This window comes from Rhincodon typus, chromosome 30 (genome assembly GCF_021869965.1).
Source record: "Rhincodon typus isolate 14 chromosome 30, sRhiTyp1.1, whole genome shotgun sequence".
Lineage (NCBI taxonomy): Eukaryota > Metazoa > Chordata > Chondrichthyes > Orectolobiformes > Rhincodontidae > Rhincodon > Rhincodon typus.
In genome coordinates, this window is record NC_063361.1 from 5690105 (window position 1) to 5717454 (window position 27350).

Genomic DNA, 27350 nt, shown 5'->3' on the forward strand with positions numbered 1-27350 from the left:
CGGTGGAGGTCTGGATAGGCCTTATGGAAAAAGTCAGGCACAAAGTTGTGCTACAGAGCGAAGTAGGGTACAAGGACTGAAGGCTGGTCAGAGGGTGAGAGCCAGTCAGAGGGCAAAGGAGGTTCTGAGGGTCAGTCAAAGTGTGAGCGAGTGTAATGAGGACTGAGGACTGGTCAGAGTTGTAGGGAGGGTTTGAAGGCCAATCAGAGCATGAGGGAGGGTGAGAGGGACAGTCAGATCGTGAGGGAGGGTGAGGGGGCTGATTAGAGTGCGAGGATGGGCCAGAGCATGAGGCAGACAATGACAGGCAGTGGATAGGCAAGAGAGCTGGCACACAACTGATGGTGAACAAAATACACAGCAAAGGTGATCTAGCCTTTGGCAGACCTGTTAAAGCTTGCAGTTTTCTAAATTGCTTATAAATCATTTTAAACATAACTGAAAATTACATTTTTCACAGGTTTTGTTTTTGTAAATCTTCAAAGAGGAAAACTTCATCAGCTGTTGACTTCTGGTCCTTTTTTTTAAAACTCCTTCCATAGCAAAATTTAAAGCTAGACTTTGTCCTGGGAGTTAAAAACACTGAAGGAGCTCGCTGTCATTCTAACTAAATTTTAAACATGATCTGAGAGAACAGAGAACCCATATATGGGCAAAGACAAGAGGAAGTTTGATCCAAAATCTAGGTTGCACTTATATATTCCAGAGACAGACTCATCAAACAAAAACACTTACTTTTGACGGGACAGAATCCCCATTGTTCATCCAGCCCATAATCTACAGTTGTTGCGCACCAGAGGTGTCCATCTTCTCGGCCAATACTAGTGCAGTCATGGTACCACTGGCTGTCGTACATAAATGGAATGGTGCATGGCTTCCCATGAGAATTCCCCTGGATGGTGTAAATCTCTAAAAGAAAGAAATAATATTGTTCAGAAAGTAAAAGGTCACAGTGTATATCGGCACCAACAAGTTCCAGCTGAATGGGGCTGACCATGGGCAACAGTCACGCCTGAAGGTGACTGGGACTGACTTGTACACATATCATTCACACTACTTAACCCATTACCGTCACCACTCGCTGCATTTGCTGCTGAAATCCTACTCCTACTGCAGTTACCGTCACAAGTTCATTTAAATTAAAATCGTGAAGACCAATGTCCACCTTCAACTCTCTGGCTGATTAGGGATGTCAATACTCAATTTTGTGGATAACCAAAGTGCACAGTGATAGAAACAGAAAAATGCATGTTAGGTAGTCTTGTTTTTTAAAAAAATATTAAAACTACATTCTAATATAGTTATTTCAAAAGATATAGGTTCATTGAGATACAATAGCAAGGATTTGTAAAAGGCAAATCACATCTTATTTCTTTATTTTATAACTTTATTTATTTTTCTACCTATACTAAAAACAATGATAATGCTCTACTTTTAACTTTGTTTATCTACGTTACCACTTCTACCTAAGTACCTTCGTACCTAAGACAGCGCAGAGTGTGGCGACATTGTAAACTTTTCACCGTACTCCTGTATTTGAGTACATGTGACAATTAAACTTAAATCAAATAAATCAAATCAGACCTGAAAAATGATTTGGAGAATCGAGGGAAAGTTATGCTAAGCCTTCCTAAGTCACAGGTTACGCCTCAGAGTACTGCGGTCGCTTTAGGCTCTACAACTTAAAAAGGAAGTCATAATCTTGGCGGGGATGACTAACTGGCAACAGGGATAATGGGTTTCACAGAATCTCAGAAGTGTTATGGTGCAGAATGATGCCATTTAGCCCATCATGTCTGCACTGGGCTCTCTGATGGAGTACCACGATTTGGTGCCGTTCTCCTGCCCAGAGCCCTGCACATTATTTCTATTTAAATAATCATCCAATGCTGTTTCCTTGAAGGCCTCAATCAAACCTGCCACCACCATACTTTCAGGCAGTACTTTCCAGACCCTAATCACCCCCTGTGTGAGGAAAGAAAAACATCCATAGCATTTATTTCTTTTGCAAACCTGTTTATCTGTGTCCTCTCATTTTGATCCTTTTATGAGTGAGACCAGCTTTTCCCTGTCTACTCAGGGTTAATTCTGTTAATTCGAAGAAAGCAGAAAAGCTAGTGTTATCCTCCTTAAAGCAGAGAAGGGTATAAGGTTAATAGCAGTGTCCAAAATTAGCTGTGATAAAATGGTTTCGTAGCAGTCAAGTGAATCAAGAGTGTAGAGAAGCATTTAGGGAATAGTAACCATTGTATCATGGGTTTAGGTGAGAGTGTGAAAAGGCAAGGAGAAGTCGAAGTCAAAGTCAGAGTAAAACAACACTTAAATCAGTGGAAGGCCATTTGGAGTGAAAATAGATTCGCCACAAATGGGGCAGCATGGTGGCTCAGTGGTTAACACTGCTGCCTCACAGTACCAGGGATCCAGGTTCAATTCCACCATTGGGCGCATGTCTGTGTGGAGTTTGCACATTCTCCCCATGTCTGAGTGGGTTTCCTCTGTGTGCTCCAGTTTCCTCCCATAACAGGAATGTGTAGGAGGTTGGATCTGGGTGGGTTGCTCCTTGGAGAGTGGGTTTGTTGCCACGCTGCAGGTTTCTGTGATGCTATGATACAGGCAAAGTTTGGCAAGCAATATTGCAGTGGAACAATGGACTGTCTTTAAAGAGATGGTTGGGTTCAATTGAGGTTCCTTCCTCAGAGGATGATATGGTCAGACAAATAAATCCAGAGTTTCTAAATGACAAAAAAGATAGCAAGCAAGATGAAGCAGAAAGAGTGCATGTGGCTGAAACACATTGATAACATCAATGAAAATAGGGCTGAATATAGAAGGTTCAGAGGTCCTGAAGAAACAAATGAAAGAAGCAATGAGAGAGCATTGGCAGCTGACAGAAACAGAATCCAAATTACACAGGCATGAAATTTTTAAGACTGGTAAAGAGAGGTATGGGACTAATAATGGATCAGAAAGGAAACCTGCATACAAAGATAGAAGCATACTAAATGAGTGCTTTACATCAGTCTTTACAAAGGAAAAGGATGCAAAAGGAGACGCTAATTGAACTACTAGAAGACCTAACAATTGATTAACAGAGTTAACATTTAGAGACTAGCATGAAGAATCATATTGGACTCTAAACATTAATTCTGTTCTGTCTCTGTAGATGTTGCCAGACCTGTCGAGTTTCTCCAGTACTTTCTCTGTTTCTTTCAGATTTCCAGCCCCTGCAGTATATTGCCTGTATTAAATATTTGGCTGGAGGTGAAGCCACGATGACCTCTCAGAATGCACCAAGGATAAGGCGGCACGGAAAGGAGGAAATTATGGAGGTACTGGCCATAACTGTATTTCTGAGGAGGATTGTACATTTGGTGCTAAAGAACTGGAGAACTTTGAACACTATGCTTTATTGAAACAGTGTGCAAAGATCAGCCCAACCACTGTGGGCCCAGTCAGTTTAATCGCATTAGAAAACAACAATACAGGCCAAATGCAAATTAATTACGGAAATCCACAATGGATTTGTCAAAGGTAAATCATGTTTAACTTGTATGTGGAGGTGCCGATGTTGGACTGGGGTGGACAAAGTCAGAAGTTATATGACACCAGGTTATAGTCCAACAGGTTTATTTGAAATCACAAGCTTTTGGAGTGCTGCTCCTTCATCAGATGAAGTCTTCACCTGAAGAAGGAGCAGCGCTCCGAAAGTTTGTGATTTCAAATAAACCTGGACTATAACCCGGTGTCACGTGACTTCTGACTACATTTAGCTTTTGATACGGAGTCACTAGACTCAAAACGTTAACTGTTTCCCCACAGATATTTCAGACCTGCTGAGTTTCGCCAGCAATTTCTGTTGGTGTTTCAGAATATCACCAGTTTTGGAAATCCAAAATAAATAGATAAAGGTTTTAGACATTCATCAGGTCAGGGAATTTCTATGCAAAGAGAAACAATGTGCATGATTCAGGATGCCAACCTTCCATTAGTGAAAAGCCATCAAACAAAAACATTAACATCAGCAGTAAGGGTAAAATTTGATGTTAAGAAATGTGAGGTGATTCATTTAGAGGGAGAATAAGTTAAGAACATATAAATGTATAAATTTATTAAAAGCTTTACAGATACAGCAGAACATTGTAGGGGTAGAGAAAGACACAAAGACAACTTGGAACCATAAAACAAATGGATATAGGATCATAGAGTTTATTAGTAGAAGCAGTGAATAAAGAAAAAGGAAGTAACATTACACCATCGAATCATTCTGTGGACAGAGTATTGCATCCAGTTTTGGCTCCCTTACTGTAGAAATGCCAGGGAGAAAGTACAGAAAAGTTTCACTTTCTGTCACCAAGGATGAAGGATTTGAGTTGAAACGCAAGTTCATTTTATTGGAATAAAGAGGATTTTAAAAAAATAACTCTCAGGATGCGAGCATTGCTGGCCAGACCAGCATTCGTTTCCCATCCCCAATTGTCCTTGAGGAGGTGGTTTTAAGCAGCCCTCTTGAAGGCTGCATTCCAAGTGCTGTGTGTACATCCACAGTGCATTTAAGAACAAAGTTCCAGGAACCAGTGACACTGAGGAACATATTTCCAGATCAGGATGGTGTGGGGCTTGGAACAGAACTTACAGATGGTGCCGCTCCCTGATTTTCTGCCCTTGTCCTTCTAAGTTTCAGAAGTTAATGTTGAAGGATCCTGGGTGAGTTGCTACAGTGAATCTTGCAGCTGGTAAACACTGCTGCTGGACAGAGTTAATGATGAAGTTGGTGGATGAGCTGCTTTGTCCTGCATAGTGTTGAAATTCTTGAGTGTTGTTGGAGCTGCACTCATTCAAGTAAATGGAGAACATTCCATCACAAGTCTGGCTTGTGCTTCAGAGAAGGGGGTGGCCTTCTAAGATGGTGGACTTGGGAGTAAAGAGCTGAGTTACACGCCACAGAATTCACAATCTTTAATCTTACTCTTGCAGCCCTAACCCTAACCCTAACCCTATCGCAGGTTTGGTTTCTCGTCAATAGGGATTCAGTGATGGCAATACTGTTGTTTTTCAAATGCAAATGATTGAATTTTCTTTTGTCAGAGAAGCTTTATACCTGGCACTAGTTTAACATGAGTGTCATATGTTTTACTCGCCTGGATGAGTGCGGCTCCAACAAAGAAGCTCAACAATCTCTCGGAAAAACATGAATTGCAAAGGTTAGTGTGCACCGAGAGCAAACAATCAGAAAAGCTAATAGGGTGCCATAATTCATTGTGACGGAACTGAATGCAAGAATATGGAGGTTACACTTCAGTTATACAAGGCACTGGGGGGCTACATCTGGAGTACTGCGTACAATAGTGATCACTATATTTAAAGAAGAATATTAATGCGGTGAAAGCAGTTCAGAGAAGGTTTGCTACACTAAATCTGGAATGAGCAAATTGCCTTATGAGAAACGGTTATGCAAGGCTAAGCCTGTATTCTCTGGAGTTCAGAAGAGTCAGGGCTAACTTAATTGAAACATATAAATTCCTGAAAGGACTTACCGGGTGGATCTGGAAAGGATGTTTCTTGTGGAAGAACCTAGAATTAGCAATCATAGTTGAAAAATAAGGAGTTCTCCATTTAAGACAGAGACGAGGAAACATTATTTTTCTCAGAGTTGAGTGTGTCTTTGGAATGCCCTTCCTCAAAAGGCAGTGGATGCACAACCTTTAAAATTTTTAAGACAGAGGTAGATAGGTTCTTAATTACCAAGAGGATGAAAGATTTTCAGGGATGTGCAGGAACGTACAGTTGAGGTTAGAATCAGTCTGCCACGATCTTACTGAATGGTAGAGCAGGCTCAAAAGGCAGAGTGCCCTACTCTTATTCCCTGTTTGTATGTTCAAATAATATCATGGAAAATTGTGGTGAAGTGGTAATGTGGGTTCTCATAATCCAGGATCCCAAACTGGTGCTCTGCCACTCAGGTTCAAATCACACCATGGCAGCTGTACATTTAATTAACAAATCTGGAAATAAAATTAGTTAGAAACTACTGCATTCTCATTAAAAAAAGGAGATGATTCAGTCTTCCTGATTTACCTCGTGAAAACCTATTTGGATTAGTCAGAGCTCAAGGAACTTGAGTAAAGAAACTTAACTGGACAAAAACAAGACGACTAGGGACTTTCTTTCACACAGAGGGCCAGTAGGGAGAGTGAACTGAATTTATAACATTGTTAAAGGTGAACTACATAGCATTTGAAAAGTCTTTGGGACCTTTCCAATAATGGCACTTAAATTAGCCCCTTTCAGTGCTGTTTTGAATATACGACTCTTTGAAGTATCATCCATCATTAGAGATAGCACAGGACTACTTTGTTAGAACACAGTGACTAAACCATTGAAAAGTAGAGGAAGTTTCCCCACAAAGAAATAATTAAAATTTACAAACATACAGGTGTCTGAGATCACATCTGTATTCCCAGTGTATCCTGCAATTGGCATCCAACAACCCTTAAAACAAATTACCAAGTTGAAAAAGAGATCAAGATTTTCTGGTTAGTTCCTCCAGTTAAGTATCACAAGAAAATCATTACCACAAAAACTCAACCTGAGACAAATATCATAAACAAGGGGGGAAAAAAGGATAATAAAAGTCATTTATCATTATGGCTCCAATTCCAATAAACAGGCAAAGCGTGTTCTAAAACGAGATACAGATCCCACCTTAAAAACAGCTAAAAATCAGGAACTTACGGGATCGTAACATAAAACTGTTGGTGTTCTGATCAGTTACAATTGTCTGGATCAGAAACTGCTGACATTAATATACTCCAGAGGTAAAAATCAAACAGTTGTGTGACAGGTATTAATCAAATATTAATCACCATATTAATCAAAAAAAACAATACTACAGATGATGGAAACCTGAAATAAAATCAGAAAGTGTTGCAAATACTCAGCAGGCTAGACAGCATCATTGAAGGGGGGGTGGGGGGGAGATGTGAGAGAGAGAGACTGAGACACATCAGAGTATTAATGCTTTAAGTCAAGGATAGGCCTTCTTCTGCTTTAATTTCAGATACCAACATTAGTTGAGTTTCTGCGCATTGTTTGACAGTACAACAGAAATGCAATGTTGAGCATATAATTAAGCACTGCATCACATTGAGTGTATAGGGACTTGTGGTGCAGTGGAGCCATGAGACCGAGGTTCACGTTCCACCTGCTACAGAGATATATAATTATCTCTGAATGGGGTGATAAAAAAAATCTATATTGAATGGGTCTGGAAAGGAAGGAATTCGCTGCAAGAGTCCTACTTAGGATAGGTACAAGAGAAACTCTGCTAAAAGAAAGCTTTTATTCTTGCTCCTTAATTGCTGAAAATAATCAGGTAAAAACTGGCACTTTTGATGCGCAACATGTTGATGATATGTTGACCCTTCAGGACATGTTTAAAAGGAAGGAGGGTCCATGAGGACCAGTTTTGACATTTAAATCACCTCAAAGACTCATGGTTAATCAATCTCTGACCAACTCGCACTCTGTCAAATACATTTTCCCAATGGGATGTTCTAATGTCATTGTATGGGGAGAAAAGGGCTATGGGTCCAAAGAAAACAGCAGCTCCTGCACTCTAAGGGAGCTGGATTAAACTGTTCACATCAGCTTGGTGGTTTTTAGCCTGGCCAATAGGTATCCCTCAATCAGTGTTACAAAAACAGATCATCTGGTCATAGAATCAAGGAATCCCTATAGCACAGATAGAGGCCATTTGGCCCAATCCAGTCTGCACCGATCCTCTAAAGAGCATCCCATTCAGACCCAACCCTCCACCTTATCCCCATAACCCTGCATTTCCCATGACTAATCCACATAGCCTGCACATCCCTGGACACTACAGGGACTTGAGCATGGTCAATCCACTTGCATATTTGGGAGGAAATTGGAGCACCCAACAGAAACCCATGTAGACACGGGGATGTGCAAACTCCACACAGACAGTCACCCGAGGCTGGAATCGAACCTGGGTCCCTGTGCTGTGAAGCAGCAGTATTAATGACTGAGCCACCATGCCGCCCCTAGTAATCAGGTTGCTGTTTCTGGGATCTTGCCATGTGCAACTGGCTTCTGCAGTTCCTACACTACAACAGGGATGAAGCATGCTAGGCTATCCTGTGGTTAAAGGTGCTATTTAAATGCAAGATTTTCTTGTATTGCTATTCACTAAATGTGAAGGTACACGTGACACAACGCAACGTCACTCCACCATTGCTCACGTGTGTCTCAAGATGCTTCCTGATTGAACTTTGCTGCACCATCCCAGGGCAGTGTTTGATGAATCCTGAGCTGTATCCTGGGACTGAACATGGTGTCATTTAGCTCCTCTCACCATCATGCAGCAACCAAAAAGTCCTGTGATCAAACCACCGCAATGAGGCAACAACAGCACGTGTTAATATAGCCCCTTTAATACAATACAAAACATTTCAGTCAGGACACAGCAGTATTCTACAGACTTGGATTATTAGTTTGTAGAAAGTAAGCTCAAAATTCTACCACAGCAGTTTGAGAATTTCAATTCACTTTAAAACAATCTGGCAAATGAGCATAAATGGTCGCTCATGCTTGATCAGAGAGGAATCTGATCTATACGTGATATGAATGGCTGCTCTCTGAAATGCTTAGTGAGCTAGTCGAAAGCATTAAACCTGCTATAAATGCAAGGAGGTCACCACTAAATCAGGGCAACTAGCAATTGGTCATAAATGCTGGTCTTGTCATTGTGAAAATGCACAAATACTAGGATTAGGACTGGAACATTTTGGAAATCACTTTCCACCACTTCTAGTTTTCTGGCACATGGTTTGCTGTCTGGATCTCATTTACATTACACAGGCTTAAGGGAATGCTGTTGAGTTTTTGGATTCATTTGCAACACTCTCCACATTTCTGAGACAATTGGTTGCTTCTGAGTTGTCCTAATGTCTGGTTAACATTTGGGCAAATTAGTTGTCATGTTTTCTAACATGACAGCAACTGACTGCACTTCTAAAATAATTAAGTGATTAGAGCCAGGGCCCTGGGGTGCTACAGAAATGCAAATCTTCTTTCAATGGTACTGTCAGAAACAACTAATAGGGTGAATTAGCTTTTGATGAGTGAGGGTTTCCCTGAACTTTAATGAGATCTGTAGGCTTTCCAATTTACTGAGAACATTAACTTAGAGCTTCATTAATACCCAATATTACCATGATAAGGCCGAGCACACAGGTCCTCATCAGTGTTGTAAATCCTCCACACATCAGCTTGGTTCGTGTTGGGCCCTTGGGTACTGGCTTTAGACTGTGGGTTCAGGTAGCTGCTGAGTTGACTGCCCAGACTATTACAATGCCATCGCATCTGGGCAGACTCCTGGTTACACTCCATCATACCCAGTGTGGGCATAGTGTCGTTCTTCCTCAGGATGCTCAGACACTGCTTGGATCCAAGATTAAAGAGCCTTAGTCTAGATACCCACTTCCACTGCTGCTGGTTGAAGCTTTCATTGCAAGATGGAGCCAGTCTTACACTGAAGCCTCTGCTCTCCAGGCAACTAGCTGCTTTCTCACTGTATATCAGAAATATGTTGGCATCTGTAAATCAGAACAACATAACTCAGATGAAATACAAGAGTTCGTAAGAGCAATCAACATTCAACAATATCAAACCAGACTACCCAATTTAAAATTGTGGGAAAAATATATCATTTGTATTTTACATCAAGTACTCAGTACCATGAATGAACTATGTTGCAAAGTTGGGTACAATGCTTGTGGATTGGGGGACAGGATGATAGAATTTGATGTTTATAAAATGCTGGGGGGGGAAAAGCATCTTGGGTTTCTCCTCAGCAGTGGATGGCTGGTGGGGGAATATATAAATGAAACACGTTTCGTCCTGACTGCATATCCTGTAATCCTTGCATATTCCAACCAAACAATGGCAACTCTGACACTGCAGCACTCCATCAAACCTATATTGAATTGTCAGGAAAGATTGTGTGCTCGAGTTTCTGACTCAGAGGCAAGAGTGCTACCCATAAAGCAACAAGGCAAGGTGTAAAGTTCAACAGCAACTTGATTCCATCAGTGTTTCAATGGAAGGAATAGGTTAAAATAATCCCTCTTCCTCCATCAGTCACACTCTACACACTGCAACATTAGCGCAACATTCCAAACTTAGTATCCATCACAGTAATTTCTATTCTGGTTGTTTATTTGGACAGGAGACAGTCCCATTCCCTCTGTTTACACAGCTTATACTCAAAACAGCTTACTCTGTCCAGCAGCCCTGCTCATAATCTCAAGATATTCTGAATACAGTCACTGTCATAGACTAGGCCCTACTGCTTCTGTTCTCGAAAAGAAAGCCTTATTTGTTTCTTGCACATTTTGTACTATCCAAGTTGAGGGGCCTTTTAAATTTCAAGCACCTCATTTCAGCCTCCGGCACAAGAGGCGTGGGATGGATACAGAATCTACTCAGTTCCATTAACACGGTTCATCGTCAAATCTCAGGGGTCTTCCAAATCTCCATGACACCTCTACGCACAACTCAGGAGTTAAAAGAGCACAGTTCAAAACAAGACTGTGTTCTTTTCATTTTCTTCAAAAAAAATGCTCTAAACGATATTAGAAATGGATAAATATTGCCAGGTAGGACAGCTGGCAGTAAAAGTCTTTTCATATTATTCATATCTGGTATGTGGACGTTGCCAGCTGGGCAGTATCTACTGCCCATCACCACATGCCCTCTGGAAGTTGGTGATGAACTGGCTTCTTGAACCTCTGCAGTCCATGTGGTGCAGCTACACTCACATTGCTATTAGGGCGGGAGCTGCAGGATTTTGAACCAGTAACAGTAAGGGAATGGCAATACAGGATGGCGAGTGGATTGGAGGGGAGCTTGCAAGTGGTGGTGTTCCCATTCATGTGCCGCCCTTGTCCTTTTAGAGGGTAGAGGCGATGGATCTGTTTGTGCTGTCAAAGGACTTGGTGCACTACTGCATTTGTAGATGTCACACACTCCTGCTATACTGAGCATTGCTGGTGGTGTGTGTTAAATGTGATAATTTGGCCCAAACCCGCAGGAATATAACCGAACCAGAGTCTGCACTCCTCAGGAGACTAGCTGTCTCCTGTTCCGATTCTATTCGGATTTAGGAACAAAGAACCTGACAATTAGTTGAAAATAGGGGGGCAAGGAGGGGCCTTGGTTTGGATGAAGCCTGGGTTAAATCACTTTCTGTGGGAGTTACCTTTTAGGCACAACTAGTTCTGAGTTTTCACTGTTTCATTCCCTAGAAAGACTCGAGGACAAAAATTTGGCTGACACCCCAGTACAGTACTGAATGAATCCTCCAGTATTGGAGGCAGTGTTGAAGAGGTATCAAACTGACGCCATGAATTGGCCCTCTGGTGAGCTGAAAGATCCCTTGACATTATCCTGAAGAACAGGGCAGATGATCCCAGCATCCTGTCCAATATTTAACTTTCAATCAGCAACATTTAAACAGATAATATCTATCTTTCGTGACTGATGAAGTGGATAGTCTCAGTATTGAATCCCCATGGATAGATGAAGGTTTCATTTGCTAAACACTATAAATGCAGCAAACAGGAAGCTAGTCTGAACAAACGATTGAATGTCTGAAGACTTTGATCCAGTTAGCTTTATTTTACTAGATGTCAGTTTGTTTTTTTTGAGGGGGTTGAGTTTGTCATGATACAGAGGCCTCCTGCCAAGAGAGTGGGCTCCTTCCTCTGGCTTTATGTTGTTAGAGAACGTGATCTCTGAAAAGTTAGCTCTTTGTTAAACAAGGCACTGCTACAAAAGGTTGCCAACTGTGGTTGGAGGTAATCCCGGAGGTTACTTCCCATGACCTTCGATCTCCAACTGTCCCTCGTCACCTGCTGTGTTGCACTAAAGGATAAGCTAACATTCATCATTACTTGACTGGATGAATCCTGTCATAAAATAACTATTTTTCCAAACTTTGATATTTTTATACAAAGATGCATAAAAGTGGGAAATAAATCTAGGAGTTATTTTAAAGCTCCAACACTTTCCTTCCCGGATTGCTCACCGTAGTGGACTAGAGATTAAACTTTAATTCCCAGAGATTCCACTGCAATCCTAGAGTTTTGCAATAAAGTATAAACATTCCAAATTCACTGATGATACTAAAATTCATTTCATGGATATCGCCAATATGAGGAAGCAAGAAAAAATGATGAATTTTAAAATATGGATATGCGAAAACAGCATAAAAACATAAAATGCTGGAAATACTCAGAAGTTCATCAGCAGAAGGAAACAGAGTTAATGTTTCAGGGTGATGGACAGATCTGATGAAAGGCTCGCATTGTCAGTCTCTGTTGCTGGCATTTCGCTCTTTGATCAAAAGTCAAAGCCTCCCCAGTGAAAAATCCATTTGCTTCCCAATTAGATGCTGGAAGGAAATGTGTTGCAGAGAGAGACAAATAATATCGGACAACCAGGTGGTGCTCATGTGATTAATCCAGTAAGTTTACATCTGACTAAAGCTGACATTGGTAATATCCATCCTGAAAATGATAGAAGTTTTAAACCCCACCAAGAAACAAAGGAATCACAAAATAACTGTGGATACTATAGGCTGCACACACTCCCTGAGGTTATCAGCTTCAGGGTTGCTCCAGGGCAATGTTGACATTGCAGCCCCTGCGGAAAAGATGGAGCCAACTAGGGAACAGCTAGCTGGAGTTGTTTTTTGACAGTATTTAAAGCTAAATTGATTGTCTGTACCCCTTCCAAGGGCATCCATCACCACACCATTGAATGGACTAGAAGTGTAACTAGGAGACAGGCTTTTTTTTCTTCCAATTTGACTTGGTTTATTATTGTCACATGTACTGAGATATAGTGAAAAGTAGTGTTTTGCAGGCTATCCAGGCCAATCATACCTTATATTAATACATCAGGATAATAGAACATAATGCAGAATGTAGTGTTACAGCTACAGAGAAAGACCAACTCTGATATACGAGAAGTCAGTTCGGAAGTCTGATAACAGAGGGAAAGATGATGTTCTTGAATCTGCTGGTACAAGTTTTCAAACATTTGTATATTCTGCCCACTGGAAGAGGGAAAAAGAGAGTGTAACCGGGGTAGAGAGTATAACAGGTCTGGAGTTTAATCCCTGAACTAACAACTGTTAGCCATTGCTTTTTAAAATGAAGAATAGTTTGGAGGAGGTGGATAGACAGACACACAGATTTTGTGCGTGGTGTGCAACAGAGCGAGTGCATGAGAAAGCGACAGCGAGGGAAAGAGCATGCGAGAGCGAGCCCGCGAAGAGGAAGGAAGACAGCGAGCGTGAGACAGTCAATGTGAGCGTGAGAGAGAGAGGACGCCCTGTAATACGAAGGATATTATTAAGCTGGAGCAGGTTCAGAAGGGATTTACCAGGATGTTGCTGGGAAAGGAGGGCTTGAGTTATAAGAGGAGGCTGGATAGACTGGGACTTTATCCACAGGAGTGTAGGAGGTTGATAGGTGACTTTATAGAGGTTTATAATCTCATGAGGGGCATAGATAAGGTGAATGGCAGGTGTCTTTTCTCCAGGATGGGAGATTTCAAGACTGAAGGGTGTATTTTTCAGGTGAGTGGAGAAAGATTTAAAAAAAAACATGAGGGGAGTTTTTTTTAAAAACACGGTGCAGAATGAACTTCCAGAGGAAGTGGTAGATGCGGGTACAGTTACAACGTTTTGGACATGAATAGGAAAGATTTGGAGGGATATGGGCCAAGCACAGGCAGTTGGGACTAGTTTAGTTTAGGATTATGGTCAGCATAGACTGGTTGGACTGAAGGGTCTGTTTCTGTGCTGCATGACTCCATAAAACTGAAAGTGAGTGAGACAAAATAAGAGAGACAGAATGTGTAAGAGAGACAAGTAAAAGTTCAATGCAGAAAAATTATTAACAGACTATTCTGAAATCTGGGTCACAGCCAAAGTAACTTTCCACGCAGGCTACTGGCAATGGGATTTTTTTTCCTGGATCAATTAGGACTGATTCAATTCACTTCACTATTTCTGGAGACAGTAGTGGTAGATTCCTCAGCCTCCTTTAGGATCCCTCCAGTTGTGCTGATGAGGACTTCCAGTTGGTTTCCAATTCTCAGAAGTCTTATGCAAAGAATTTCAGAGAAGAGAGAAAGATGGGGGACAAAGACTATTGCTCTAGGTAAGTTACTTTGCTGACTGTTGAAATTCAATATCCTTTATTCCAGTCATGAACTGGATCGGGTAACTCCTCACTGAAAGTGGTGTAGATTTGGCACGTCCATCCAAGCAGTTTGTTGCTGCTATAGCTAATATCTTTTGCTTTGTATAAACATTTTGAACCTTTTGCAAGTCCAGCCAATTATATTGTGAATTAACATTTTAGGAAACCCAACATCAGAACACAGTGCAGAAACTGGCTGATTGAACCCATTGGTCTAGGCCTGCGTTCATTGCAAACTAAACCTCATCCCTCTCTAATTACTACCCTGCTTCTCCATGCTCTATTTCTTTCACCCTCGTATGCATCAGGTCTTCCATTATATAGATCAGTTCTTGGTTTGGTTACTGCACAAAAAAGGTTGGGTATACTTCTGTCATTTTTAGTTGAAATGAAATTCCAGATTAGATATTTACTCTTCTCAACTTTCCAGATAATCCTTTCCCTCCAAAGCCAAGAGATTTGATAGTTTTTTGGGCCTTGTCCAAATCGTGAGTGGGCTTTACAACAAGACAGCACAGCAGTAGGGTCACTGTGCAGCGATGAATTTCCCGCTCTAATTCAAGACTGAAGGTTACACTTGCAGTCTTTCTGGTCTGTCGGCCTGAGGCGATCACTGGATAAACTTGTCAATGTACTGTGGATGCCCAGAGCTAATTTCCAGATGGGCACCCAAGTGCAGATCTTTTCCAACAATGACATACCTCATAGCATCTCATGAATGTGTCTGCTTGGTTTAATGGCATCATGATGTTTACACTCAAATCCAACTTAACACCTTAGTAAAGTTCAGGGGGAATGCTCTATCAGAGAGGTTATCCCTCAAATGAAACCTTAAATCAAGTCCCCATCAGGAAATTCCAGTTGATGCAAATGGTCACAATCTTATTTGAAGAGCAAGATGTTCTGACTTTATTCTAGCCAACAGTCCCTGCCCATTCTGTTACCAAAAAGAAATTGTTGGGTGATTCATCCAATTAGGCATTGCTAAGATACCCACAAACAGTAAAGTGACATTTGTTGTATAATAGCAATCATTGCTTTTCAAAGAATACATTTTACGGGAGGCAAGTTCAAATGTGAGAAGACAGTGTTCTGCTCAATAGTGTTTCCTTGATCAAATTCCCAGCAAATGCAGATCAACTGGTCTTTTGTTCCTTTCTTCCCTGTGGAATCTTACTGAGTGCAGACTTGGCTGCTGTGTTCGCCTGTACAATAGGATGTGGGAACAATACACGTGTTTCTTCCTTCAACATTTCACTGGGAAAACTACGTGTCTTCCCCTCCTCATTCCCAAAATGCTGAGCAAAGGAGATTGAAAGGGAACTATCCCTGCATATCTCAGCCAAAACATATGAACAGATTGAAATCTGGCAAACTAATGTAGATGCTGGCTACAAAAACAGAAATAGCTGGAGATAGTCATCAGGTCTTGCAGCATCTGTAGACAGAAAGCAGAGTCAGCATTTCAGATCCAGTGACCCTTAGCAAAACTAGTTGACCAGAAACCTCTCTCTCCACAGATACTGCTAGACCTGCTGAGTTCCGATGAAGGGTCTAGGCCCGAAACGTCAGCCTCTCTGCTCCTATGATGCTGCTTGGCCTGCTGTGTTCATCCAGCCCTGCACCTTGTTGTCTCGGTTCCTCCAGCAATTTCTGCTTTTGTTTCAGATTTCCAGCATCCACAGGTCTTTGTTTCACACACATCCTGGTTAGATGACCAGACAAATAAGAGCAGGGAGACAAGGGCGGCCCGGTAGCTCAGTGGTTAGAACCAGTGTTCGATTCCAGCCTCGGACGACTGTCTGTGGAGTTTGCACATTCTCCCCACATCCATATGGGTTTTCTCTGGGTGCTCCGATTTCCTCCCACAGTCCAAACATATGCAGGTTAGGTGGATTGGCCATGCTAAATTGCTCAGTGTGCAGGGACGTGCAGGATAGGTGCGTTAGCAATGGGAGATGCAGGGTTACAGGCAAAGAGTAGGGGGACGGGTCTGAGTGGGATGTTCTTTGGAGGATCGGTGTGGACTTGTTGGGCCAAATGGCCCGTTTCCACACTATTAGGATTCTGTGGATAAGATTCAAATCCAACTGCCTTGGTTATCACCAAAAAGCAGTACTTGACTCCAGAATATTTGCCAACATTTTTTAACAATACCAGAGAATATTCAATGATTTATCAGAGGGCAGTTAGTAGTAATCATTTGAAGTGAAAGACAAGAAAACATCCTTCTGTTGGTGAACTGCTAGTGTACAAACAGCACTAACTACTCAAAAATCATTTAATTAGGCAAACAGAAACACATTCTTCAAAGTCTGAATGCTGTAGTTCCAAGTTGGAAATGCATACCAAGTCTTTAAGATGAAGCATGCCAGCTGAATCTGTCACTGTCTTTGTCACACTGTACACTATGGCCCAGTATCTAAAACATTGCTCTTTGTAATATTGAGGTACCAAGGAACAGATCAAGGACCCAAGTGCACACACCACATGGTTCACAAAGAGGAGGAGAGAAGGCAGACTTTATAATTTGAGGACACCAAGCTTGCCTTGCAACAGTCGTTGGTGATTCTGGTTTCATTACATGAAGGTAAAGATTTCCACTCGAATGCTAAATTAACAAGCAGCTTTCAGTAAATACAAGACTCTGGCACAAAGGTGCCCCCTCACTACTGAGAGAGTCAAACTGATTCTTCTGCCGCTTAATGGCAACATATCATATGGAATTGAAATGAAATGTTGCACACCTTTATCCTTTGAAATGTTTGAAAGTGCCGAATGTCAGAGATTTAGAGCAGCATCCCAACCATTGACTCCCAACTTATAATTCTTGAACACAGCAATAATTCCTTGATAACCACCTAAAACTCACAAATATCAACAGCATATACAGGCTCAGGGATGAGTGACTACTGTGTAACACATGATATACAGAGGTATCATTTTGACTTTGTCCACCCCAATCCAATACTGGCATCTCCACATCAAAAGTCTGATAACAGCGGGGAAGAAGCTGTTTTTGAATCTATTCATACATGTATTCAGACTTTTGTGCATTCTGTCCAACGAAAGAGGGCGGAAAAGGGTATAACTAGGACGGAAATGGTCTTTATGTTGGCTGCCTTCCCGAGGCAGTAAGCAGTATAGATGGAGTGAATGGATGGAAGGCTGGTTTGCATGATGGTTTGGGTTGTACTCACAACATTCTGTAGTTTCTTTTGATCTCAGGAAGAGCCGTTGTCATACCATGCAGTGATGCATCCAGATAGGACGCTTTCTGTAGTGCATGTATAAAAATTGGTAAGAATCATTGTGGACAAGCCAAATTTCCTTAGCCTTCTGAAGAAGTAGAGACGCTGTTATGCTTTCTTGGCCATCTTGTCAACGTGGGTGGACCTGGACAGATTGTTGATGATCATCACTCCCAGGACCTTGACACTCTCGGCCCTCTCCACCTCAGCACCATTGATACAGACAGGGGCGTGCCCTCCACTCCGCTTCCAATGACCAGCTCCGTCATTTCATTAACATTGAGAGAGGAATTGTTGTCCTTACACTATGCCACTAAGCACTCACTTTCCTGTATTCTGCCTCATCGTTGTTTGAGATCTGACCTACAACAGTGGTGTCGTCAGCAAACTTGTAAATGGAGTTGGGACAGAATTTGACTACACAATCGTGAATGTAAAGGCAGTATAGTAGGGGCTCAGTACACAACCTTGCAGGGCACCAGTGTTGAGGATTATGATGGAGGAGGTGTTGTCACATATTCTTACTGATTGACTTCCTGACTCATAGATGGCAAGGATCCAGTTACAGAGAGGGTAGCCAAGACCTAGGACTCAGAGCTTAGAGACAGGCTTGCTTGGAATTACGGTGTTGAAAGCGGAACTGTAGTCAATAAGCAGGAATCTGACGTATGTATCCTTGTTATCCAGATATTCCAGGGTTGAGTGCAGGGCCAGGCAGATGGCATCTTCTGTGGACCTCTTGTGTCAATAGGCAAATTGCAAAGATCAAGGCAATTTGGTAGGCTGGATTTGATATAAACCATGACTAACTTCTTGAAGCACTTCAATAATTATGGAAGTCAGAGCCACTGAACAGTAGTCATGGAGGCATGTTGCCTGATTTTTCTCTGGCACCGGGATGGTGGTGGTCTTCCAGAAGCAGGTAGGAACTTCTGATCATATTAAGTTGGTCTGGGTCTCTATTTCCTCCACTGAAGGGAGATCCTTAGGCATATCCTTAAAATTATAGCTCAGCTATCTAGAAGGGAAATCAGGAGGTATATCTTCACACAAACGGAATAATAGAAATCTGAAACTTATGGTGGGTCATTTGAAACTTTCAAACCTTAAATCAATGGATATTTTGTTAGGTTTGGAATATGGATCAGAGGCAAGTTAATGATGTTGAAGTATAGATCAGACACAATCTAATTATTAGATTCAAATGTATTGACAGAAGAGGTTCAAACAACTAAGTAGTTTACACTTGCTCTAATGTTCTCATATCACTGGAGTTAGAAATGCATCTGAGAAACATAGGGATAGGAGTAGGCCATTCAGTCCCTCAGGCCTGACATGCTTAAAACAGTCTGTCTCCTTTCTGATCCAAAGAGTTGAAAGCTCAAGATTATAGTGACATAAAGTAACCGGAATCTTGAAAGTAAGGAAATGAAAACTGGCACTTTATTTTAAAGAAAAGCACTTTCTGCTTATTGAACAATTTCCTCAATTTTATTTCCTTGTACTTTCCACAATTCACCTTCATTCCCCTTTCATTTTGGTGGGCTGCTCTATCATTTTTCTTTAATCTTTCTCATGGCTCCAAATACAAATTTCTGGAAGTTTCTGTCAATTTTGGTGTGGTCCTTGCCTTGCTTGCCAAGCACCAGCTCAAGTTGCAGCCAGCACCTAAAATCCACAGCCAAAGTAGATGGGTAATTGGATCCAGCCCTCAGTGTGACGTGGTCACAACAGAAAGCTGGGGCAAATTGAAACCTTAAAAGAAAATGGGACCAAGTTCAAAATCCTCACTGTTCGTGTGCTCACTTCGTCAGGAAATGCAATGAAGTACCACCAAAGAATAAAATTAGTCAGCGAGGATTGCAATGGCCTAATAGTTAGAGTTTCAAGGAACCCATCATTACATATGTAATGAGCTCCTATCCCTGATATGTGTCCAATGATTTAATAAAGATTTAAACAGAGTTAAAAGTGGAAAAGAAAGCAGATGAGTTCTTCCAGTTACCATGGCCAATATTACTCTCTTCACTAATATCACTAAAAATAAAATTCTCCATTTGTTATCACATTGCTGTTTCTGAGATTTCCGTTCAGTATCTCTGAATTAACAAGTACAAAGTGGGTGCTCAGAGATAAAGCAGTTATGGGGAGATTTATTGCACAACATTTGGAGGATAGCTTTGAATGTTACCAAGAGTTTTGTGGAAGTGTAAGATATAATTATTTAAAATCTCTGACAAAAAAATAAACTGAGGGATTTAGCGGATAAATTTAAGGTACAAGTAAAAGTATGATCTCATGAGGATGAGATACTTCAAGTGATTATACAACAGTTAGAGCTGGGGAAAAAAGAAACCTGAAATTGAAGTGTCACAGCTAGAATTAGCTAAAATACAGTTATGAAAAGACTGGAATTAGAGGAAAGCAACAAATAGTGGGAGTTTGAGTTAAAACAGATTGAATTCCAAAGAGGGAAGGAAATTAGAGAACATGATTTAGCAAAAGAAAAGCTTAGAATGAAGAGGGTAGAAAGGGGTAGTAACTCAGATGATGATTCTGATTTCAATGATTGATCGATTGATTTATTGTCACATGTACCAAAGTATAGCGAAAAGCTTTGTTTACGAGTAGCACAGGCAGATCATAGTAAGCCAGGATGTACAGATCAAAAGACTTACACAGGAGGCATACAGGCTATATTGCACAGGATGTGCGCCAGGCGAGATCAATGTTAGCAAGATCAGCGTTATTTGAGGCGAGAGAGAGTCCATTCATCAGTCTGATAACGGCCAGGAAGCTGTTCCTGAACCTGCTTGTGCATGGGTTCAGGCTTCTGTATCTTCTGCCTCATGGAAAAGGTTGTAGGAGATCACTACTGAGGTGTGATGGGTCTTTGATAATGTTAACAGCCATTGATCAATTAATCAAACTATGAAACAGTGAAAGAGGCCATGTTCAATCCTTATGAGCTTGAAAATTAACCATTTAAATTAGGACTGCAAGAAATAAATTTAAAGTCGACATTTGGGGAATTTGCAAAGAGGAAAGAAATGCTGTGGGATTAGTGGTTTGTATCATTCAGGCTAGAAAAAGATCTGGAGAATGAAAGGAAAGTGATGACCATGGAAGAATTCAGAAACAGCATTCTTGCAGAATTAAACTTATTTAGATGAGTGACAAAAACAAAGTTGCTGGAAAAGCCCAGCAGGTCTGGTACCATCTGTGAACTTCCTCAGGTCACCAGACGCGAAACATTAACTCTGTTTTTTCCTTCACAGATGCTGCCAGACCTGCTGGGTTTTTCCAGCAACTTTGTTTTTGTTCCTGATTCACAGCATCCGCAGTTCTTTCGGTTTTTATTTAATGAGTGTCAGATATTCTCAATCAATGAATCTGTCCTGGCAGATACCTTTGATATTTTTCACACACAATTACAATGGTCATATCAAAATCCACAGGGAAATTTGCGAGTTAGAAAACTGGTGGATGTAAGAGGAGCTCATTTAAGAACAGACAGAGGTATGTCAAAGTTATAAAGGAGAAAGGCTAGAACTAATGAATGATGTAAAGAAATTAACATGCTTTCATTATAATGATTGGACATAAGAAAGCAAATTGCTGGAATGAAAAGGAGAGATTAATTGCAGAAACAGGAAAGTCTAAGGACTTCTCAGAAGAGGAAAAAGCAAAAAAGGGACTAAGCACTAAAACCGTACCCAGTGGTACAAAAACTGTTTCCTTCAAATATATTAATTCCTCCAAATGTATAAATGTATCAAGAGGGAGATGTCACAGGATTGTAATGAATATTATATTCTGGAGATCGACAAAGAAAAGCAGACCACTGGTTCTGAATTTTTTGTAATAAAAGTGGATAGATTTCTAATGCTTCAAATCAAGGAGATAAACTCAAAGATATTGAGAGGCTGGTGCAAGTCAGTTACTGATGCTGGCTGATGGTGCCATTTGTCTTGCACAAGGGTTGATGAAGGAGAACATATTAATTGGAGGTATTCATTGAGGTTTATAAACCAGTCTCACTATACACAGTTGGATTAAAGACTGACTTGGTAAATGCAGAAGTTATAGCGGGAATTGTGAAACATTGAGGGAATCCACTATTTTGATAAATGACTTCACAGGTTCATAACATTGGCTTCACCAAGGGTGGTAGAATAACCAGTGCAGTTAAAAGACATGGTACAAAAAGAATATTCTGGACCATCTTCTGATTTTGTGGGAAGTAAGACTAACGTTAATTAAACTAAAGAGGAAGAAAATATGGCCATGAAACAAAGGGACAATTTAGATATTCAATTTTTTTGAAAATGCAATTAACAAGGATGAAAGCAAAGAGAATGAGACTGTTATGTTTAGCATACCTCCTTTAATAGAAATGAAGCAAACAGAGTTATACCAAACAACATACTCAGAAACTCAATCAAAAACAATACTGAGTGTTATTACTAGAAAAACAAAGCCTTATTGAGGAAATTGAGACCAACCCAAATACCAGCCAATAAAGCAATGTGGTAGCTTCACGCAAGTACCGCAAAGAAACATTAAGAGCTACTCACAAGATGCAGATGGCATGTCACTTGTCCACTAATAAAACACTAAACATTTTGAATATTAAGTGTGTTACAAATATATAAAATATTAAAATATCTTTATTGGCTAAGATTAAAGATGTAGTCAAATTTTGTGATACATGTCATACTTGTCCGGGGTGCAAGCTGTAACCCTCAAAATGAAACCTGCACCATTAATTCCAGTACCAGCTTTCAAAGAACCATTTACAGGGTCTTAATATACTCTGTAGGACCACTGCTTAAAACCAGGAATGGAAACTGGTTAATTTTAACCATTATGATGTTTCCACAAGATTTCCCGAAGTGGTAGTGGTAAGGCTAGTTCAATTCCGCTCCGCTGCCCCTGACCAAGGCTCAATTATCTTAATAAATGCAATCTGATCAAGGCTCAAATATTGCGGCACAGATATTTAAGAAATGACAACCAGTTTGGGAATTAAGCTATTTACATCTTCTGCAAATCACCTATAACCTGAACATGCATTGGAAAGATAACACCAAACTTTAAAGACGATGATTAGACTTTATTGCTAAGAATATCCAAACGACTGAGATAAAGGAAATTCCTTTGTTACTTTTTGCCATTAGGATGCTCCTAATGAGTTCACAAGATTTAGTCCTTAAGAGCGAGTATGCAGACATGACGCAAGAGGCTGAATTAAAGAAAAGTTAATAACCGAAAGTTCACAAACAAAAGACAGAAGGTTGTTTGTCAAACTGAGGCCCGTGACCAGCTGCGTGCCACAAGGATTGGTGTTGGATCCACTGCTTTTTGTAATTTATATAAATGATCTGGATGTGAACATAGAAGCTATGGTTAGTAAGTTTGCAGATGACACTAAAATAAGTGGTGTAGTGGACAGTGAAGAAGATTATCTCAGGAGTACAATGTGACCTTGATCAGATGGGACAATTCACCATGGATTGGCAGATGGAGTTTCATTTAGATAAATGTAAGGTGCTGCATTTTGGAAAGGCAAATCAGGGCAGGACTTATACAATTAACGGTAAGGTCCGGGGAGTGTCGCTGAACAAAGAGGCCTTGGAGGCAGGTTCATACTTCCTTGAAAGTAGAGGTGCAGGTAGATAGGATAGTGAAGGCGGCATTTGGTATGCTTGACTTTATTAGTCAGTGTATTGAGTATAGGAGTTGGGAGGTCATGTTGCAGCTGTACAGGATATTGATTCGGCCACTTTTAGAATACTGCGTTCAGTTCTGGTCTCCCTGCTATAGGAAAGATGTTGTGAAACTTGAAAGAGTTCAGAAAAGATTTACAAGGATGTTGCCAGGGCTGGAGGGTTTGAGCTATAGCGAGAGGCTGAATAGGCTGGGGCTATTTTCTCTGGAGCGTTGGGGGCTTGTGGGGTAACCTTATAAAACGTTTATAAAATCATGAGGGGCATAGCTAGGGTAATAGCCAAGACCTTTTCCCACGGGTAGCAGAGTCCAAAACTAGAGGCCCTAGGTTTAAGGTGAGGGGGGAAAGATTTAAAAGGGACCTAACAGGGAACTTTTTCACGCAGAAGATGGCGCATGTACAGAATGCGCTGCCAGAAGAAGTGGAGGATGCAGGTAATCTTACAACATTTAAAAGGCACCTGGATGGGTATATGAATAGGAAGGGTTTAGAGGGATATGGGCCAAATGCTGGCAAATGGGACTGGATTAATTTAGGATATCTGGTCTGCATGGACGAGTTTGACCAAAGGGTCTGTTTCCATGCTTCTATAATATTTTCAATTTGTCTTAAATTTACAAGAGAAACTGACAAATACATGCAAGCTGGCTAGAAAACATCTGAAAGTCGCTCAACAAATAAATGAAATCTACAGCAGACAAAAAGGCCAAATTTCAAAATTTTGTTGCGGGAGACAGATGTTAGTATTGTTTCTGGTTTCTGGGAACGTATCGAGAGCAAGCATCACTCGACCTTATCAAATCAAGAAGAACCTCGAAAATATAAATTATGTTGAGTACTCTGGATGGGAGAAAGTTAACATGACAAAGTCACTGACATGTTGAAAAGTTATTATAATAGCAGGAGGGTCAAAAGAAAAGTGAACTTACACAGTGAAGGAAGTGAGAAACTGAAGACAAATATCACAGGTATTGGTAAATGAATCCAAAGTGGAAATTTCACATGTTAACCCTCCAAGAATTAGTTTAGACAACAGAGTTGCTTAAAAGATTGGACAGCATCATGTGAGAAGGGAGAGATTAAAAAAAGGGTCCAGAGGGGCAACTGTTTTCAGACAGAGGGTGTCAAGTGTCTGGAATGGGCTGCCAGAGGTAGTGGTGGAGGCGAGTACAATTTTGTCATTTAAGAAACATTTGGACAGTTACATGGACAGGATAGGTACAGGGGGATATGGACCAAATGCAGGCAAATGTAACTTGTTTAATTGTGAAGACTGGGCAGCATGGAGAAGTTGGACCAAAGGGCCTATTTCCATGCTGTAAGCTTCTATGACTCCACGTCTCAACTTCCAAAAAGTTTTCAAAAGTGACTTATAAAACATCTTACAGAATTATAAATCAATTTGTGGGGGCAGCTTTTTCGGCTGTTCGTTAGGTCAATGTAGGTGAAGCGTTACATACAAAGCAACACTTGTACAGACTCCAATCCAGAGAGATCGGCTGAGGTGAGAGAAGAGATTAGGTTCATGATGGACAAGGACATTATTGAAATGAATCAAAGTGGCTGGAGTTTACCTATTCGTGATGGTAACAAAACCAAATGGTTCATTGACGATTTTGTCTTGATCTTCATAAAGTCAATATGGTAACATAAGTGGACTCATAGCCAATTTCATGACTGAAGGATTGCATGGATCAAACCGAACATGCACAGTTGTTCACAATAAAAAAGGCTTGTTAAAGAGGTTCTAGAAAGTTCCTTTAATGAACAGAACTGAAGAAATAATCAGCCTTTGTGAGACTAGGTGGACTTTATTAGTAAAAAAAGTCATGTCATTAGAGATGAGAAATGTACCAATGACGTTTCAACAGCTGACAAATAAAATAATTGAAGGACTTAACAACAGTTCTGTTTACAATTATGATTTAGTGGTTTAACCTGGGAAGAGCATTTACAACGTTTTACTCAACTGTTTGATCAAAAACTTAGCCAAGAATGAATTTGCTGAATTGACTTATTTGGGCCATGCTGTGGGACAAAGCCAACTAACACTCAGGGGAGTCATTTTGGATCTTCCCATGCCCAAAACCAAATGTAAAATTTTACTTTATATTGGCAAGTTTGTTCCAAATTTCAGTATTGTTGTTGCACCGATTACAAACATTGAAAATAGGGAAAAGGTTAAAACGGATGCAAGAGTGCCAAACTGCCTTTTAAGAATTTGAAATCTTTACTGATTCCAGCACCAATGTTAGCTGTGCCAAATCTTGCAAAACTGTTCAAACTGGCTATTGATGCCTGTGATGTTGGAATGGGAGCTATTTTACTACAAGATGATGAGATGGGAATCGAATGATCTGACGGTTATTTTTCAAAGAATCTTAACTTATATCAACAGAAATATTTGACTGCAGAAAAAGAGACATCGAGTTTTATGTTGGCTCTACATCATTTGAAGTTTACGTTAGTAACAACAAAGAAAGTATTGTTTAAATGAATCACAATCCTTTGACGCGGAGGACAATTAGAAGGCCAAAACTTGAGGCTATCCTGCTGAAATTAATTCTCTAACCCTATAATTAGAAATTGTGCGCGCATGCCTGGAAAAGGAGAATGTTATTGAGGATGCTTTGTCAAGAGCATACATAGCAGAGACTGTGTAAAAATGATTGCTGTACCACTCATTGTATAATTAATGTCAATATGTTATTACCATTGGCATGGCATAGAATTAGTGGTAAGTTAATTTTGATGTCCACAAAAATATCCTGCTCAAATGCATTTTCATTCTTTTTTGGGGTAAGATGTGATGAAGCTTATTTCATATACAAAGAGAGAGATTTCGGTGATGTTTGCTGTGAGTTTTGGAGCTTGGAGCTCTGAGTTTGTCTGTGTTTTTGGAATTGACAATTGAAATTGACTTTTCAAGGAGAACAAAACATCAATACCCATAATTCCAAGCAAGATGAACCTGCCCAGAGTTTCCAAGGAACCACCCAAAGGGTTTAGGGAAACAATCCTCTACAGTCAGTCTATGCTGGAAGGTTGTTCACAGCTTGATGTGTGCTTCTCAAAGTGCTGAGAATTTTTTGATAGACTAACATGAGCTAAGTAGCCTTCCTAACAAAAGGAATTTAAAGTAATGAAATTAACTTAGAATAAGAAGGTATTATTAGTCCCAGCCCCAAGTGCTGGTGATAACTTCAATTATTTTTCAATGATTATACATTTTTTGAACTTTCAATAAAAGGAGCAGCATCAAGTATAACACATCACAAACTAGTTCAGGAGCATCATAACAAAGTTATTTACAGTTCCAAATGAGTTGAAATTTTAATCACTTCAAATCTATTAAAATATGAAGGAAAAAGAACAAAAATCTCTCTCGGAAATAAGCTGGGTCATGTCTTGCAAGAAATGTAGTGCTGGTTGTTTTTGGAATTGCAACAATGTTTGGAAGCTGTACCATGCTTGGGTGATTTCTACTGTATGTTTAAAAATCCTTGAATCTGTGTTATAAGGAAAGAGCATTTTCCCCTCAATTTAACTTAGTTTACCTTATAGAGGAGGTCAAAAAGAATCAGAGTTATACAGCACAGAAACAGACCCTTTGGTCCAACCTGTCCATGCCAACCAAGTTTCCCAAGCTGAACTAGTCCCATATCCCTCTAAACTTTCCTTATCCGTATACTTGCCCAAATGTCCTTTAAATGTTGTAACTATACCTGCAACCACCATTTCCTCTGTCAGTTCATTCCACATATGAACCATCCTCTCTGAAAAACCTTCGCCCCTCAGGTCCCTTTTAAATCTTTTTCCTCTCACCATAAACCTATGCCCTCTAGTTTCGAATTCCCCTACCCAAGGGAAAAGACATTTGCTATTTATCTTATTTATGTGGCTCATGCTTTTATAAGCTTCTATAAAAGATCACCCTTTAACCTCCTAAGCTCTAGTGAAAAATGTCTCAGCTTGTCCAGCCTCTCCCTAATGCTCAAACCCTCCAGTCCTAGTAACATCCTTGTAAATCCTTCCTGAATCCTCTCCAATTTAATAATACCCCTCCTATTACAGGGC

At 40.5% G+C, this 27350-nt stretch overlaps 1 protein-coding gene across 1 annotated transcript in view; it reads right to left on the reverse strand.

The window, feature by feature from the left end:
* mrc2 (mannose receptor, C type 2) overlaps positions 1–27350 on the reverse strand; it is a 225423-nt gene that overhangs the window by 154262 nt on the left and 43811 nt on the right. Inside the window, exons 2-3 of the mRNA XM_048614718.1 lie at positions 9231–9614; positions 736–909 (exon numbers count right to left, since the gene is read on the reverse strand). Of these exons, the coding sequence (XP_048470675.1) occupies positions 736–909; positions 9231–9614 (558 nt within the window). The remainder of the gene's footprint in view (positions 1–735; positions 910–9230; positions 9615–27350) is intronic.